The sequence below is a fragment of the Haplochromis burtoni genome, unplaced genomic scaffold (genome assembly GCF_018398535.1).
Source record: "Haplochromis burtoni strain Fernald_Lab_line unplaced genomic scaffold, NCSU_Asbu1 Contig_229, whole genome shotgun sequence".
Taxonomy (NCBI): domain Eukaryota; kingdom Metazoa; phylum Chordata; class Actinopteri; order Cichliformes; family Cichlidae; genus Haplochromis; species Haplochromis burtoni.
This window is the reverse complement of record NW_024582590.1, coordinates 109165-123213: the sequence shown is the minus strand read 5'-3', so window position 1 is coordinate 123213 and position 14049 is coordinate 109165. Positions and strand designations below refer to the sequence as shown.

At 40.9% G+C, this 14049-nt stretch overlaps 2 protein-coding genes across 3 annotated transcripts in view; both read left to right on the top strand.

Moving 5' to 3' along the window:
• Positions 1-2473: 2473 nt before the first annotated feature.
• LOC102313592 (polycystic kidney disease protein 1-like 3) lies at positions 2474-7974 on the top strand. Of its 2 annotated transcripts, XM_014338474.2 has the most exons (4): positions 2474-2709; positions 2819-2874; positions 5938-7320; positions 7504-7969. In XM_014338474.2, the coding sequence occupies exons 1-4, from the start codon at positions 2684-2686 to the stop codon at positions 7695-7697; spliced, it is 1659 nt and encodes a 552-aa protein (XP_014193960.1). In that variant the 5' UTR covers positions 2474-2683; the 3' UTR covers positions 7698-7969. The 2 variants fall into 2 exon arrangements, with proteins under 2 accessions (XP_014193960.1, XP_005937495.1); XM_005937433.3 differs by having other exon boundaries at positions 2492-2709; positions 5938-7974.
• Positions 7975-11112: 3138 nt separating this feature from the next.
• The window catches only part of LOC121815488, a 13158-nt gene continuing 10221 nt past the window's right edge, over positions 11113-14049 (top strand). Inside the window, exons 1-3 of the mRNA XM_042226812.1 lie at positions 11113-11262; positions 11361-11416; positions 13893-14029. Coding sequence (XP_042082746.1) covers positions 11237-11262; positions 11361-11416; positions 13893-14029 — 219 coding nt within the window. The 5' untranslated portion in view covers positions 11113-11236. The remainder of the gene's footprint in view (positions 11263-11360; positions 11417-13892; positions 14030-14049) is intronic.

Below are 14049 nucleotides of genomic sequence, written 5' to 3'. Positions count from 1 at the left end.
AGAGTGAATCAGACGTTCCATCCTTCAGTAGTTGCTTGCATACAAACTTGAAATGGTTTTGGAACTTTAATCGAGTGCCTGTCATAAGATTTTAATATTGCTACTCCTTAATCCAGTGCATCATTGTGGAAGAACTGTAAAATGGTTCTACTTCAAGTATTCTGTGCTGGCTGGCAGTGGGGCTGATGGTAGGGGGAGTGGCAGAACATCTGTAAAGATGTGTTTGAGGGTTTTGTTAAAAGCTGAGCCTCCAAGGTTTGCAAAAGTCAATAGCAATGCACAAAACACAAAGTCCATTATTCAAAAAAGTTTTTATTTTTTTTTTTTATATATTAAAGAGGTTGAAGCACAGCAGTGACACATCACAGCATAAAGGAAATGTGCAACAGACTAGAAAAATGCAGCAGTGCACTGGCACAATTAACGTCCACTAGGTGACGGGTAAGTGCTCTGCAAGAGCAGTCGCATAAAACATGTGTTTGAGGGAACCGGTGAGCAGAAATTGAATTGAATGTTGGTGCTCTGTTTTGCAGAGAGCAGCAGGTTTCTCCAGAATGTGAGATCTACCTGGAACATCAAAAAAAAAAGCAGTGGGGCTCTTATGGCTTGGTGCACTGACGCCAGTAGTCTACAATGAGTTGTTTCAAAGGTTTCCACATCTCAGCCAAAAACTGAAACAGTATTTTATTAAGCTGATGACATCTGAACCTCAGTGGTACAAGAGGCTCCTCCCACCAGTGTGTGGGTGTGTCTCAGTGTCAGAGAAGCTTTTAAATGCAGAGAGAAGAATGGCAAGACTTTTATACACATTTCCCCTCATGATTGCTCTTGAAGGCCACAGCATCCATAAATATTATTTTTCATCTCTTGCTATAGAGGATTATAGCTGCTATAAAGCAAACTAATTAACAATGAACTTAGGAAAAACTGATTATGGAAACTTTGTCCACTTCCATTCACTACTGTTCACTTCTTTCATGTTGGTTTTGGACTGTAGATCAATAAAGTTGTTTAGCTTGACTGTTTTGTTCTAACTGCAGCCACGATCTAATGTTGCCGCCAAAGGAGACTGTTCTACTCCAGCCTCCACCACAGAAGAAATATCAATCACCCAAGCCCAAAAGCTATGAATTTGGTCTGAGAATTCCTTATTTTGATCTTTTGGTCAGAAATGAAGAGGGGGATTTGTCCAGGGAAGGACGTGATGGTGGAAATGATGCTCCTGCTGTCCCCAAACCAGGTCAAACCGACTTATCTGTTCCCTCTTCATCAGTACAGATATGATTGGATCAAGGCAACCCTTCTTGAACTAGTGCCTCCGAAACACAGGAGCAGACTCATGAGCCAGGTCATGTAAAACCACAAAGTCCCACTCTGCATGAAACAGAAGGCCTTTCTTCAACTGTGAAACCACACTGCAATAGACTTTTGAGTAGAAAATGAGTTAAAGAAGGAAAATGAAAGAAAAATAAGATGTTCTTTGTGTACAGGCTGTGATCAGCTGATCTGGGCTACTGCTGCTCTGAGGTTTACTGCTCTTTGTGGATTTACACAACCGAATTTAACAAGATGTCAGCAGGTGTTTTATGAGTTGTACTATTCCATCCTCTACACTGACAGTTTGTTTTTCCACACGTTTCACAGCGTGAAGAAACACGATGTCACATGTACAGATCGGTATCTCATTGAAAACCACGAGGCTTTACATTTGCAGTTGATCAAATCCCACTGAGCAGAGGTTAATGATAACATCTCTTCTTCCTCTCCTGTCCTGTCTTTCTTATCTTTCTCCATCTGTGAGTGAAGTTAGCTCTCTTTCTTTTGTCTCCCTGTGAAATACAACAGCTGGACCTTCAGCTGCAGCACGCTGTGTCACAGTCTCACTGTGTTTGCTGATGTTTGTTGAGCTGACAGAAACGCTGCATTTGAAATTACCTGACACTGAAAAACTTTTACTCCCTTTATTTGTGTTTTCTTACTTCAGTGTAAAGCATGACTCGCAATTTTTATATATGAACGTCATAAAGATAATCACATTATTTAAAGGTTTATGAGAAACCAACCCTTCAGGTTTCTCAACCACGTGAGTAAGCAGTGAATCAGCCAGATCCAACCCTCATTGATCACGTTCAGTTTCCAAACACCAAGAGCTGGTCGGGAGAAATACTGAACTTAAGGGTTCGAGACGGGTTGGGGGACATCACAGAGGCTACATTTATCTTTAATATGGGATCATCGTTTTTTACTGTGGCTCCTGATGTCAATACAAGGCCTTTAAAAAAATGTGTGCAAGGTGTATAAAATTATAAAAGAAAGAAAAACCCACTATAATACAGCTCTGCACTTAGACAATCAGGTCAGAAGTTGAAATCAAATGTGTTCTTATTGTCCACATCCCCTCTGGGGCATAGATTCAATCATTCTAACGTCTCAGCCAGGCCAATCACATCAAGTGTTTGCACCTGTGTGAGGCAGAGTTTGCTTCAGCCCAACTTTTCATTAGGAAGATGGAAAAGACACACACAGACAGCCGCGTGGCTTGGATGCTCGACTTTGAGTCTCGTGGGTGTTTGGTTGGAGGAGCTGGAAGTTGGGCTTTCTGGATCCACGGCTGACAGGGCAGCTGTGCTGCACAGTCCAGCTCAGCGCTCGCAGCTGTGAGGACACAGCGACTGCAGCAGTCATGGCTGCTGGCTTCCTAATTGCAAGGTAACACATTAAATATGAAACCAAATGGGTTTTATTAGTTCCATTTTATTTATTTGAGTCTTTGTTTGTCTGGGTCTACCTTGACTGTGTATTTGTAACTGTTTAACAGATTATTGCTGGTCTGTTTGTTGAGTGAGGTGAACTACTCCTCAGCTTTTCCAAGAGGTAAGCCTGACTCACCTCCTGCTGTTTGGAAATGGGGCTAAAACTCTTCTTGTAAATAAGAGAATGGGCCTTTGTTAAAATACCTGTGTTACTATAACTGAAGAGTCCTGCAAATTAAACCCTGTTAAGCTTTGATTCGTTAGCAAAGATTTAACAGCTCCCCTAATTAAAGTGAGACCAAACACTAGGCCTACGATCTGATACACAGCACTGACAATTCAGGGTGGTGTTTTAGGGAAACTGCACTGCTTCATTCACGTTGGCTTCATCTGCAGACTTACAGGCACAAGATGGCTCTAAAATTCTAGAATATTCTAGTAGCTCTCAACCAAACCGCGGTTATTAAAGTGTGCTTTAATATGTATAGTGATGTAAGAAATCTCCATAAGAAATCTGACCAATGTCCTTTTTTTCCAACCCTGCACAAATCAACAAAGAACCATAACAATTTGCAAATGCAGGGGAATGTCTATAAAGGGGTCTCGAGGTGGCACTCTTCTTCAGTCCTGAAATGTAATTTTTACAATCTGAGTCTAATTAATAAGAAATATATGCTATTAACTTTTCAAATGTATGTGGTCTTAAAACAGGACAGTGTTCAGGGTATGTTTGCAGCATTCTCACGCTATGGAGTTCTTGTGTACTGGATCTAGATGCTGTCTGCACACTATATGAAATGCAGTTAGTATAAAATGAGTTGTCCTGTGCTTCATCTTATGCTGCTCAAATTGTTTCACAGGGAACTAGACGAGCCTTCTTTGAGCCAACTGTCAGGCCGGTTTATTCGTCACGACGCTCCTTTGTTGTCATTTGAAAAACACAGTAACAACACTTGGGTGCAGTTGGGAACAGTTTCTGTGCTGCTAATCATGAATTATGAAGTTCATTAATTCAAATTAGATTGTTGAGATTCTAGAGATGTGTTGAAAATAGATTTTTAATGTCTAAATTTTACTACTTCTTTCTAACCTTTATTTAACCAGGAAGATCCCATTGAGATTAAAAACCTTTTCAAGGGATGGGCAGCAGCAAATTACAAGTCACAGTTACAGAAATTACTGTTAAACACAGACAGCAACAACACAAATGCAAAATTAAATGAAAAGAATAAAATAAAGATAAAAAAAAAATTTAAAAATCAAAGGAAAATACAAAAATTCAGTTAAAATGACAATCTAATTGAAGCAATTGCATGTTATGGACTTGGCCTCAGGGATTCTTAGTTAGCACTTAAGTGCTTTATGAAATAATTCAGTGTTTTTCCAGTCGTTCTGCAGTTTGTTCCAAGCCAAGGGTGTTAAATGTCTGTTATATAAAACTGTATAAATGAGAGTTCCTCCGACTTGCCGAAGCAGGCCATCCTACCCGAGAGTATAACTCAGTGTTGAGTCTGAGATTTACGGTTAGTGATGAACCTCAGTGAAGCATGCTTCACTATCAACCATTCGAAGACATTGAGCAGAAGCTTTCATGTATAGAATATCTCCATAATCCAGCACAGGCAAAAATGTTGCATTTAAAAGCAGATTCTTTGTATTGTAAGAAAAACACAACTTATTTTGAAAATAAAATCTGTTTTAACTTCAGATTTTTCACGAGATTCTCTACATGTGGTTTGAAGGTGAGTGCTGTGGCACTCCGTTGTGCACTGTAACAAATTCAGACCATCAGATTTAATGCACTGAGACATATCACTGAGACAGTTTGAGAACCATGCCACTGCTCTGAGTCCTGACTGGAGGAGTCTAAGTTTTAAAATACAATGATCAACAGTGTCTAATGCGTTTGACAAATTAATAGAAAGGGACGCACAGTGTTGTTTCTTATAAAGTGCAACAGTAATATTATTTGCCACTTTCACTGCAGCTGTGATGGTACTGTGATTTATTTATTTTCTTCCCCTAAAGCCAGATTGATCAGATAAAACGGCATTGGTGTGTAGCAACTAACTGCTCGCACACACGAGCTTCAAGAACTGTGGCACAGGACAGATTAGATATTGGTCTATAATTAGTTAAAACTGCTGGGTCGCCCACTTTTAGTAGAGGGACAACAAAAGTTGATTTTCATACTGAGGGAATTTGATTCAATTCAATTTTATTCATATAGGAAAGAAAAACTCCCTTTTAACAGGAAGAAACTTAATTTATCCCAAATTGTGATCATATCTATCTTGGGTATCAAACTGCACACATTAAGATGAATAATCTTCAGCCGAGGTGAGGATTTAAATTCAGATGGTGTTTGACTGCATTGCAGCTCAGGGCCTGGTCTAGGTTGAACATCACCAGATAAGAGCAGTATTAAGACAATCAGAAGTCTCTGCTTTGAGACTTTGAGTTTGACTTGTGAAATGTTGAAACTAAGCAGAATTTTTCTTAACTTTGTAATCATACAAAACAAGGAGGTTTTGAAGATGAGGTAAATCTTTGTGTAGATCAAATGAAAAATCCGTGTCCTGTTCCAAATACATTGGAGATCGTACAGGAAGTACAGCAGCAGTGATGATATAGATCTGGGATCATGTTAAATGTGCTTGACTTAGAAAAATTCAGTGTCCCAAAGTCCCCCACAGCCAATAAGCAAAGTTATTTTAAAAAGTAATTATCCAAAACACACGACTATTGTTGATACTGAATTAAATGTATCATCAGGCTGCAAAGACCTAGGATGGCAAGTAAGGCTCCAGCCAGAAGCTCATGTCCTGGTGGCTTGCTAGCAGATGGAGTCTGCTTGCTAGCAGATGGCCTTAGTGTGCTGTCGATAGGTCCAGCCAGCAGCACAGGCCCCGGTGTGGTGCAGACGGTTTCTGGTAGTAGCAGAGGCCCCCAAAATGGGCCACTTTCCAAGAACTAACAGAATAGTTTAAAATACCTTGTTGGAAAAACACTAGAATCCGTTTAAAATAGTAAAAACAGAAAAATACCCAACAAATTCAAAGCAGACATTCAACAAGGAGACATGCTGCTGCCATCTTGGTCAGTGGTCTTGCCATGTAATCTTGCAGAAATTACAAATTACAATGTAATATTTACATTAACCTTCACCTGTTTTCTTTCATAGCCAGAAGTTTTGTGCAACCGGGAGTGTGGCAAAGTGAAGGAGAGGAAGAAGCCTACAACTATGAGAACTGTCATCCTTTCTACTACATCAGTGCCCAGGACAAAACATTGGAAAAGCAGGGACGTTTAATGATGGCCCCTTTCCATATCTGTAAACAAAACCATCCCATAGTGTACCAAAAAGCCTCAAACCTCAAGCCTGCAAACCCCTTGCAGCCACGATCTAATGTTGCCACCAAATGGCCAAAGGAGACCGTTCTACCCCAGCCTCCACCACAGAAGAAATATCTGTCACCCAAACCCAAAAGCTACGAATTTAGTCTGAGCATTCCATATTTTGATCTTTCGGTCAGACATGAAGGGGGAGATTTGGCCAGTGAAGGACATGATGGTGGAAATGATACCGCTCCTGTCTCTAAACCAGGCTTTCAAATCGACTTATCTGTTCCCTCTTCATCTGTCTCTCAATATCCCAATATCCCAATGACCAGCTATGTTGACAGTTCAGTAAATCAAGAAAATCCAGAGAACACAGAGTTTGTCACTTACGGTAACATAAAGCAGGAAATGCCACCATCAAGGCAACCTTTCTTAAACTCTGCTGGTAGTAGTTACTCAGAAACACAGGAACAGGCTTATAAACCATATTCCATCGAAACACAATCAAGTTCAACTCTTACTGGATCAGAAAGACCTTTTCTACATTTTCAAACACAGGAGCAGACTTATGAGCCAGTTCATGTTAAACCACAAAGCTCCACTCTGCATGAAACAGAAAGGCCTTTCTTCAACTTTGAAACAACACCACAACAGACTTTTGAGCCAAGTCGTGTTAAGCCCCAGTCAAGTTCACCAATAACTGGATCAAAATGGCCTTTCTTTAACTCTGCAGCAACACAGCAACAGACACATGAACCAGGTTATCTTAGACCTCAATCAATTTCAACCCTTGGTGGATCAGAATGGCCTGCTTTAAACTTGGCACCACCCCGGCAACAATCCTTTGAGGCAGGTCATCTTAAGCCTCAAGCAAGTTCAGCAATAGCTGGATCAGAATGGCCTGTCTTCAATTCGGCACCACCCCGGCAGCAATCCTTTGAGGCAGATGGTCTTAAGCCTCAATCAAGCGCAACCCTTGGTGGATCAGAATGGCCTGCTTTAAACTTGGCACCACCCCGGCAACAATCCTTTGAGGCAGATGGTCTTAAGCCTCAAGCAAGTTCAGCAATAGCTGGATCAGAATGGCCTGTCTTCGATTCGGCACCACCCCAGCAACAATCCTTCGAGGCAGATGGTCTAAAGCCTCAATCAAGTTTAACCCTTGGTGGATCAGAATGGCCTGCTTTAAACTTAGCACCAATTCAGCAACAGACTCCTGAATCAGGTTTTCTTAAGCAACAATCAAGCTCAACCCTTGCTGGATCAGAATGGCCTGCCTTAAACTTGGCACCACCTCGGCAACAAACCTTTGAGCCAGGTCGTGTTAAGCCACAGTCCAGTTCAGCAATAGCTGGATCAGAATGGCCTGCCTTAAACTCAGCAACACAGCAACAGACTCATGAATCAGGTTATCTTAAGCAACAATCAATTCCAGCCCTTGGTGGATCAGACTGGCCTGTCTTCAATTTGGCACCGACTCGGCAACAAACCTTTGAGGCAGATGGTCTTAATCCTCAATCACGTTCAACCCTGGATGGATCAGAATGGCCTACCTTAAATATGGCACCAACTCTGCAACAGGCTTCTTTACACAGGAACTAACTCAGTGTCAACTCTGTTCAATCTGTGCACAAAGGTTATTTGACTTTTGGAGCGCATTTCTGCCAAGACTAACTCACCATGCAAATAAATACACAATTTCCTTCTTGCATCTGATGTCATTTATATTTTTATACTTTTACTCATACATCTCGAGTCCCTTTAGGACAAAAATAACTTGGTATTCACTTATATTTTCTAAAATGTCCAATAATAGTTTTAGAAATCTTTAACATTTTATCGTACTTCTGTATATTGCCTTCTACAAAGATATTTGACCACCAGCAGGCTGCTTTGCCAGAAATGTTGTCACCTCTGTAGTAAAAAATGCAGTGTTTGATCTTACATCAGGGCCTGCTGTTTCTGTGTTTAAATAGTGATTCTATATTGGTGTTGGGTGTGGATGCCAGAGTGCCTTATTACAGCTGGAATGGGTCCTCATTTCCAACTCCCTCACTTACTTTTATAACTGGTAAGATAAGAATAGAAGGACGACAGGATAAAGAAATGCTGTGGAAGAGAGACAGAGATTAATGACAAGCATGATTCAAGGAGGTGTATTAACACATAGTGAGTGAAGAACTATCAACCAATGCATCATGGGAATCCCCCGGCAGCCTACGTCTATTGCAGCATAACTGAGGATTCAGGGTCACCTGGTCCAGCCCTAACTATATGCTTTAGCAAAAAGGAAAGTTTGAAGCCTAATCTTGAAAGTAGAGATAGTGTCTGTCTCCCGAATCCAAACTGGAAGCTGGTTCCACAGAAGAGGGGCCTGAAAACTGAAGGCTCTGCCTCCCATTCTACTTTTAAATACTCTAGGAACAACAAGTAGGGCTGCAGTGTGAGAGCGAAGTGCTCTAATAGGGTGATATGGTACTACAAGGTCATTAAGATAAGATGGGGCCTGATTATTTATTTAAGCCAATGAAGGGAAGCCAACAAAGGAGAAATCTGCTCCCTTTCTAGTCCCTGTCAGGACTCTTGCTGCAGCATTTTGGATCAGCTGAAGGCTTTTCAGGGAGTTTTTAGGACATCCTGATAATAATGAATTACAGTCGTCCAGTGTAGAAGTAATAAATGCGTGAACTAGTTTTTCAGCGTCACTCTGAGACAGGATATTTCTAACTTTAGAGATGTTGCACAAATGAATGAAGGCAGTCTTACATATTTGTTTAATATGTGCGTTGAAGGACATGTCCTGGTCAAAATGACTCCAAGGTTCCTCAGTGTTACTGGAGGCCAAGGTAATGCCATCCAGAGTAGGAATCTGGTTAGATACCATATTTCTAAGCTTTTCAGGGCCGAGTACAATAACCTCAGTTTGATCTGAATTAAGAAGCAGAAAGTTAGCGGCCATCCAGGTCTTTGTCTTTAAGACATTCCTGCAGTTTAACTCATTGGTGTGTGTTATCTGGCTTCATGGACAGATAGAGCTGGGTGTCATCAGCATAGCAGTGTAAATGTATGCTATGTCTTCTAATGATGCTGCCTAAGGGAAGCATGTATAATGTAAACAGAATTGGTCCTAGCACTGAACCCTGTGGAAATCCATAATTAACCTCAGTGTGTGAAGAGGACTCTCCATTTACATGAACCAACTGGAGTCTATTAGATAGATATGATACAAACCACTGCAGCGCAGTACCTGTAATACCTACAGCATGTTCTAATCGCTCTAATAGGATATTATGGTCGACAGTATCGAACGCTGCACTGAGCTGGAATGTGCAGAAAATAGGTTTAAATGTTAAACAAATTTCTTCCAGTCAGAGAATGTAGCATATAATTTCATTTTTGCTTGATGCATAAAGTTAAAAGATTAAAACTAATAAAACAAGTTTTAAAAACAGACTTTTCCATTTGTTTACATTTTGTATGATGGATTATGCAGAAAAAGTAGAATTGGGCTGAAAATTCTCTCGCTTTATCACCTATTCAGGTTGTAAATCGTGTTTTTAAAAAGTAACTAAGTAACTAAGTAATTAATTACTTTTGAAAATAAGTAATCTGTAAAGTAACGGGATTACTTTTGGGGGGAAGTAATCAGTAATTAGCTACTGATTACTTTTTTCAAGAAACTTGACCAACACTGCTCAAAAGAGCTCTGACTGTTTGTCAGCCTGGCTACAGTGCTGAACAGAAACCTGGGGTTGTTCTTATTTTCTTCAATCAGTGATGAATAGTAAGATGTTCTGGCCTTACAGAGGGCTTTCTCATAAAGCAACAAACAGTTTGTCCTGGCTAAATGATGATCTTCTAAATTTGTGACGCGCCATTTCCTCTCCAACTTACAAGTTATCTGCTTTAGGCTACACAGAAACTACACAGAAACTCTGTGTAAGGCCCAGGTGGACGATAGATGATAACAAGTAAGACTGGTTTCTGAGTTTTACAGCTGGGGTGGACGAGGCTAAGCATCAGGCTTTCAAATGAATTAAAAGTCTGTCTGGGTCTTTGGTTGATTAATAAGCTGGTGTGGAAATTTGCTGCCACACCTCCCCCTCGGCCTGTGCTTCGAGGTTTCTGGTAGTTAGAATGACTCGGGGGTGTTGATTCATTTAAACTAACATAATCATCCTGCTGCAACCAGGTTTCTGTAAGGCAGAGTAAATCGATTTGTTGAACAATTATTAACTCATGTACTAACAGGGACTTGGAAGAGGGAGACCTAATGTTTAATAATCCACATTTCACTGTTTTACTCTTTGGTGCAGTTGAGGATACTGCATTGTTCTTTCTTTGTGATTTTTTTTATGTTTATGTCACAACATCAAGCAGCACTGAGTGGACGAGAGCATCAGGAGGTCGACCCTGTGACCCGGTGCAGAGGGAACGCTCGGCGTTTGTAATGCTGACCAAACAAAACCATGTGGGAGATTCAGTGTCAATGATTCGTACCATCTGAACTCGTGGGGTAACATTTTTGAAAATGCTATAAATACAAAGAAATATAATATAAATACTCTTTCAGCCACGATGCCACGTCACTGTTTGAAATTGGATTTTTAATCTTAATTAGATGTTTTTACCTGGATAAATAAAGGTACTGTACTGGGATAAGAAATAATAAAGTCCAGGCTCTTCTTCTTTAAAGCCTAATGGCAGCTGGTAAACCAACTTAAAGCCACATTACCGCCACCTACTGGCGCGTGGATGGGAAAATAGCAGGAAAAAATAACTATGTTGTCTCCTTCAATCCTGTAACGGGAAGATATTCAAATGAAAGATTTTGTAATTCTGTGTTGCTGTCCTAAACAAATTCCTCAGGTTGCTAAATATAGCCACTAATTTCTTCTCTCTCCCTCACACTTGTATGGGGGAGGGAAGTTGACCTGTTGGGTACCTCAGTTCAACTTCTCATTAAAACAGGCTAATTGGAAACACCTGCAGTAGGAAGGACCTATAAAGACAGCAGCATGTCCTGAACACTTGACTCAGAAGCACACTGGTGTTTGGCTGGAGTAGCTGACAGGGCACGACTGCATGCACAGTCTGGTTGGAGGGTTTGCGAGGACACAGCGAGTGCAGCTGCAGCAGTCATGGCTGCTCGGTTCCTCATTGCAAGGTACCACGTTTAAATGTGCTTTCATGATCTACACTTCCTGTACTTCAATGCTGCCTTTGGTCGTGTTTTATCTTGACTGTATTTGTGCTGCTTGACAGGTTTTTACTGCTTTATGTTTTGAGTGATGTGAACTACTCCTCAGCCTTTCCAGGAGGTGAGCTGCTAACCTGCTCAATGATTTATGATTTTTTCCAAAGCCTGTAGCAAATAACATTTTCAGCCTGTGCTGAAACAACCTGCTCCACAGTTAAAAAAAAAAAAAAAAAAAAAAAAAAAAAAATTAATGCCTTACCTGAAGAGTCCAGCAAAGTCATGCCTGCACGCAGAACCTGGAGCATCTCTTTAGAAAACACTTAATCATTCTTTAGATTCAAGATTCTTGGGGAAAGTATGAAGGCCTTCAGTGGGTACTAAACAGGAGACAAAACAACCTTGGGAACAGCTAATATTCTAGAGCACATAATTAATACATTAGAAGTCTTTGAAAGCTGACTGTTAATGCCACTGTGTGCCACTAAATGGGTCTGCAGTCTATCTTTGTAAGGACAACTCAGCCAATGGGCTAAAGTTCTGTCGTGTCCAGATCAGCAGGTTAAATTTGGTTTGCTTTGGAAGCAGAGACTTGAAGTGGATAAAATGTATCAGACACTGAGAAATGTCACCAGAAGACTCTAAAGAATTGAATGTTTCTGATGCTAGAGCAGCATTAAACTGGAAATGCTGATTAGATCCAGTGGTGGGACAAAGTATTCCAGACCAAACCAAAAAGCCAGGTTTTCTTCATCTAAACTGGCTTGACAACATCTAAAACGCCAGTTGAAGGTGACTGGTGTTAAGGTTCTTGGTGTTTTGTATACAGCACATTTCCAACAAAGTGCTTTACAGACTAAAGTGTAAAATGCACAACAGTAATAAAAATTTTTAGAATAATAAAATAAAAATATAAAATGATACAATAACACAAACATCTGCAGCAACAGTGACCGAAGCTGTAAAAATTGATGTTTGGGTCAACATGTGCTGAAAGTCAATCCATTAAAGATGTCTTTAGTAGAAACGTAAGATGTTCCAGTGTTTGTGCAGATCCAGTATTTAGAGGCAGGGGTGTCCAACTCCAGGCCTTGAGGGCCAGTGTCCTGCAGGTTTTAGATCTCACCCTGGGTCAACACATCTGAATCAAGTGATTAGTTCATTACCAGGCCTCTGGAGAACTTCAAGGCATGTTGAGGAGGTCATTTAACCATTTGAATCAGCTGTGTTGGATCAAGGACGCATCTAGAACCTGCAGGACACCGGCCCTCGAGGCCTGGAGTTCCCCACGCCTGATTTAGAGGGAGGGGGCCTGCCACAGAAGGCTCTGTCACAACAAAATTTAAGTTAGACCATGGAATAATTAACACTGGTTTTTAACTTAACCTCATACTTTCAGGAGCCTGAATAGAAGCTCATATGGGTAAGAAGGGGTTTGGTCGTTTTCTTGACGTAAAAACACAACTTGGATCCTGTAAGGAAGCCAGTGTAGGGAGGCTAGCACTGGGGTTATGCTCCATCAGTTTCATACCTGTCAGCAGACAAACGGCTGCATGTTGGCCCACCTGAAGATGGTAAATTGAGGACTGGTCCAAACCAAAAAGTGGAGAGAATCGCACAGTCCAAACTGCAACTGAATGAAAAGATGGTAACAAATGGCTAAATGCTCTTCATGGCACTGAAAACTAACCCTTTTTAAAGTTTTAAACACAGGGAAATATCTGTTTATGTAAATACTTTCGTGAAGAAACTGAAATGACTGATTCTAGAATCAAATTTCACTTGCTGGGCCCACGTCGTCATTTTAGGGTTGACAGTGTAATAATGTGAATTATTGTTTACAAGATGATTTGTTCCACAATAGATTGTGTTGCTGCACGGACGTTTTAGGGTGTCACACAAGTAAGGATTGTTAGGCTGTATGTTGCTGTTGTACATGGCAGAGGACCAATCTGAGTCGCATGACTTGTTAATAAAACTTACTACCCCGTTGGGTAGGAAATAGATATTCTGGAGTCTGTCGTGAATGAGACCAGAATATAACAGACAGTGTTTTAGTAGGTAAAGGTGAATGGCTTGGCCAGTTGAGCTGTGGTTTCGGGAAGGCCTCAAAGGGTACCAGGCGTGGCAGATCCCCCGTGTACTAAATGGATGTGAAGAAGATAAAGAATTTAAAAGGGAGGCAGGGTGGGGCACGTAAGGGAATGAACAACTTGTAACTAGGAGAACATGTGGATAAGAACTGGAAGGCGTGTGTTTGGAGGCTTGGGCCCGCTCTTGGAATTCTGATACTTTCTCCAATTAAAGTGACATTAAAAGCAGACTGTAGTTAAACATGTAAAACGTTTCTGAACCCAACATTCCCCAGAGAGCCTCCTAAATGAGTAATTGTAGGTCTGTGCAAAAGTTTCTTGAGCTGCAATCATCTGCATTTCTTGCCGCCTTACAGATTAGGAAACAAATTTTGGTCCACTCAGAAAAGAACTATCAAATTTAAGTTACTTTCCTCCTGTTAAGATAAATCTGCATCAGTATACTGTCAAACTGTAGATGTTTTTTAGCTTGGTATAATCTGTATTCTTACCCATGTTCTCTCTCAGCCACAAGTCCTGTGCAGCCTAGAGCGTGGCAGGGTGGAAGAGGGGAACACGATGTGTATGGAAGTCCTCGTCCTTTCCAGTACATGAGGGCTCTGCAGCCGACAGATCCAAAGATCTACCCTAATGTGCGCGATCAGGTCCAAGTCCAATCCCCGAG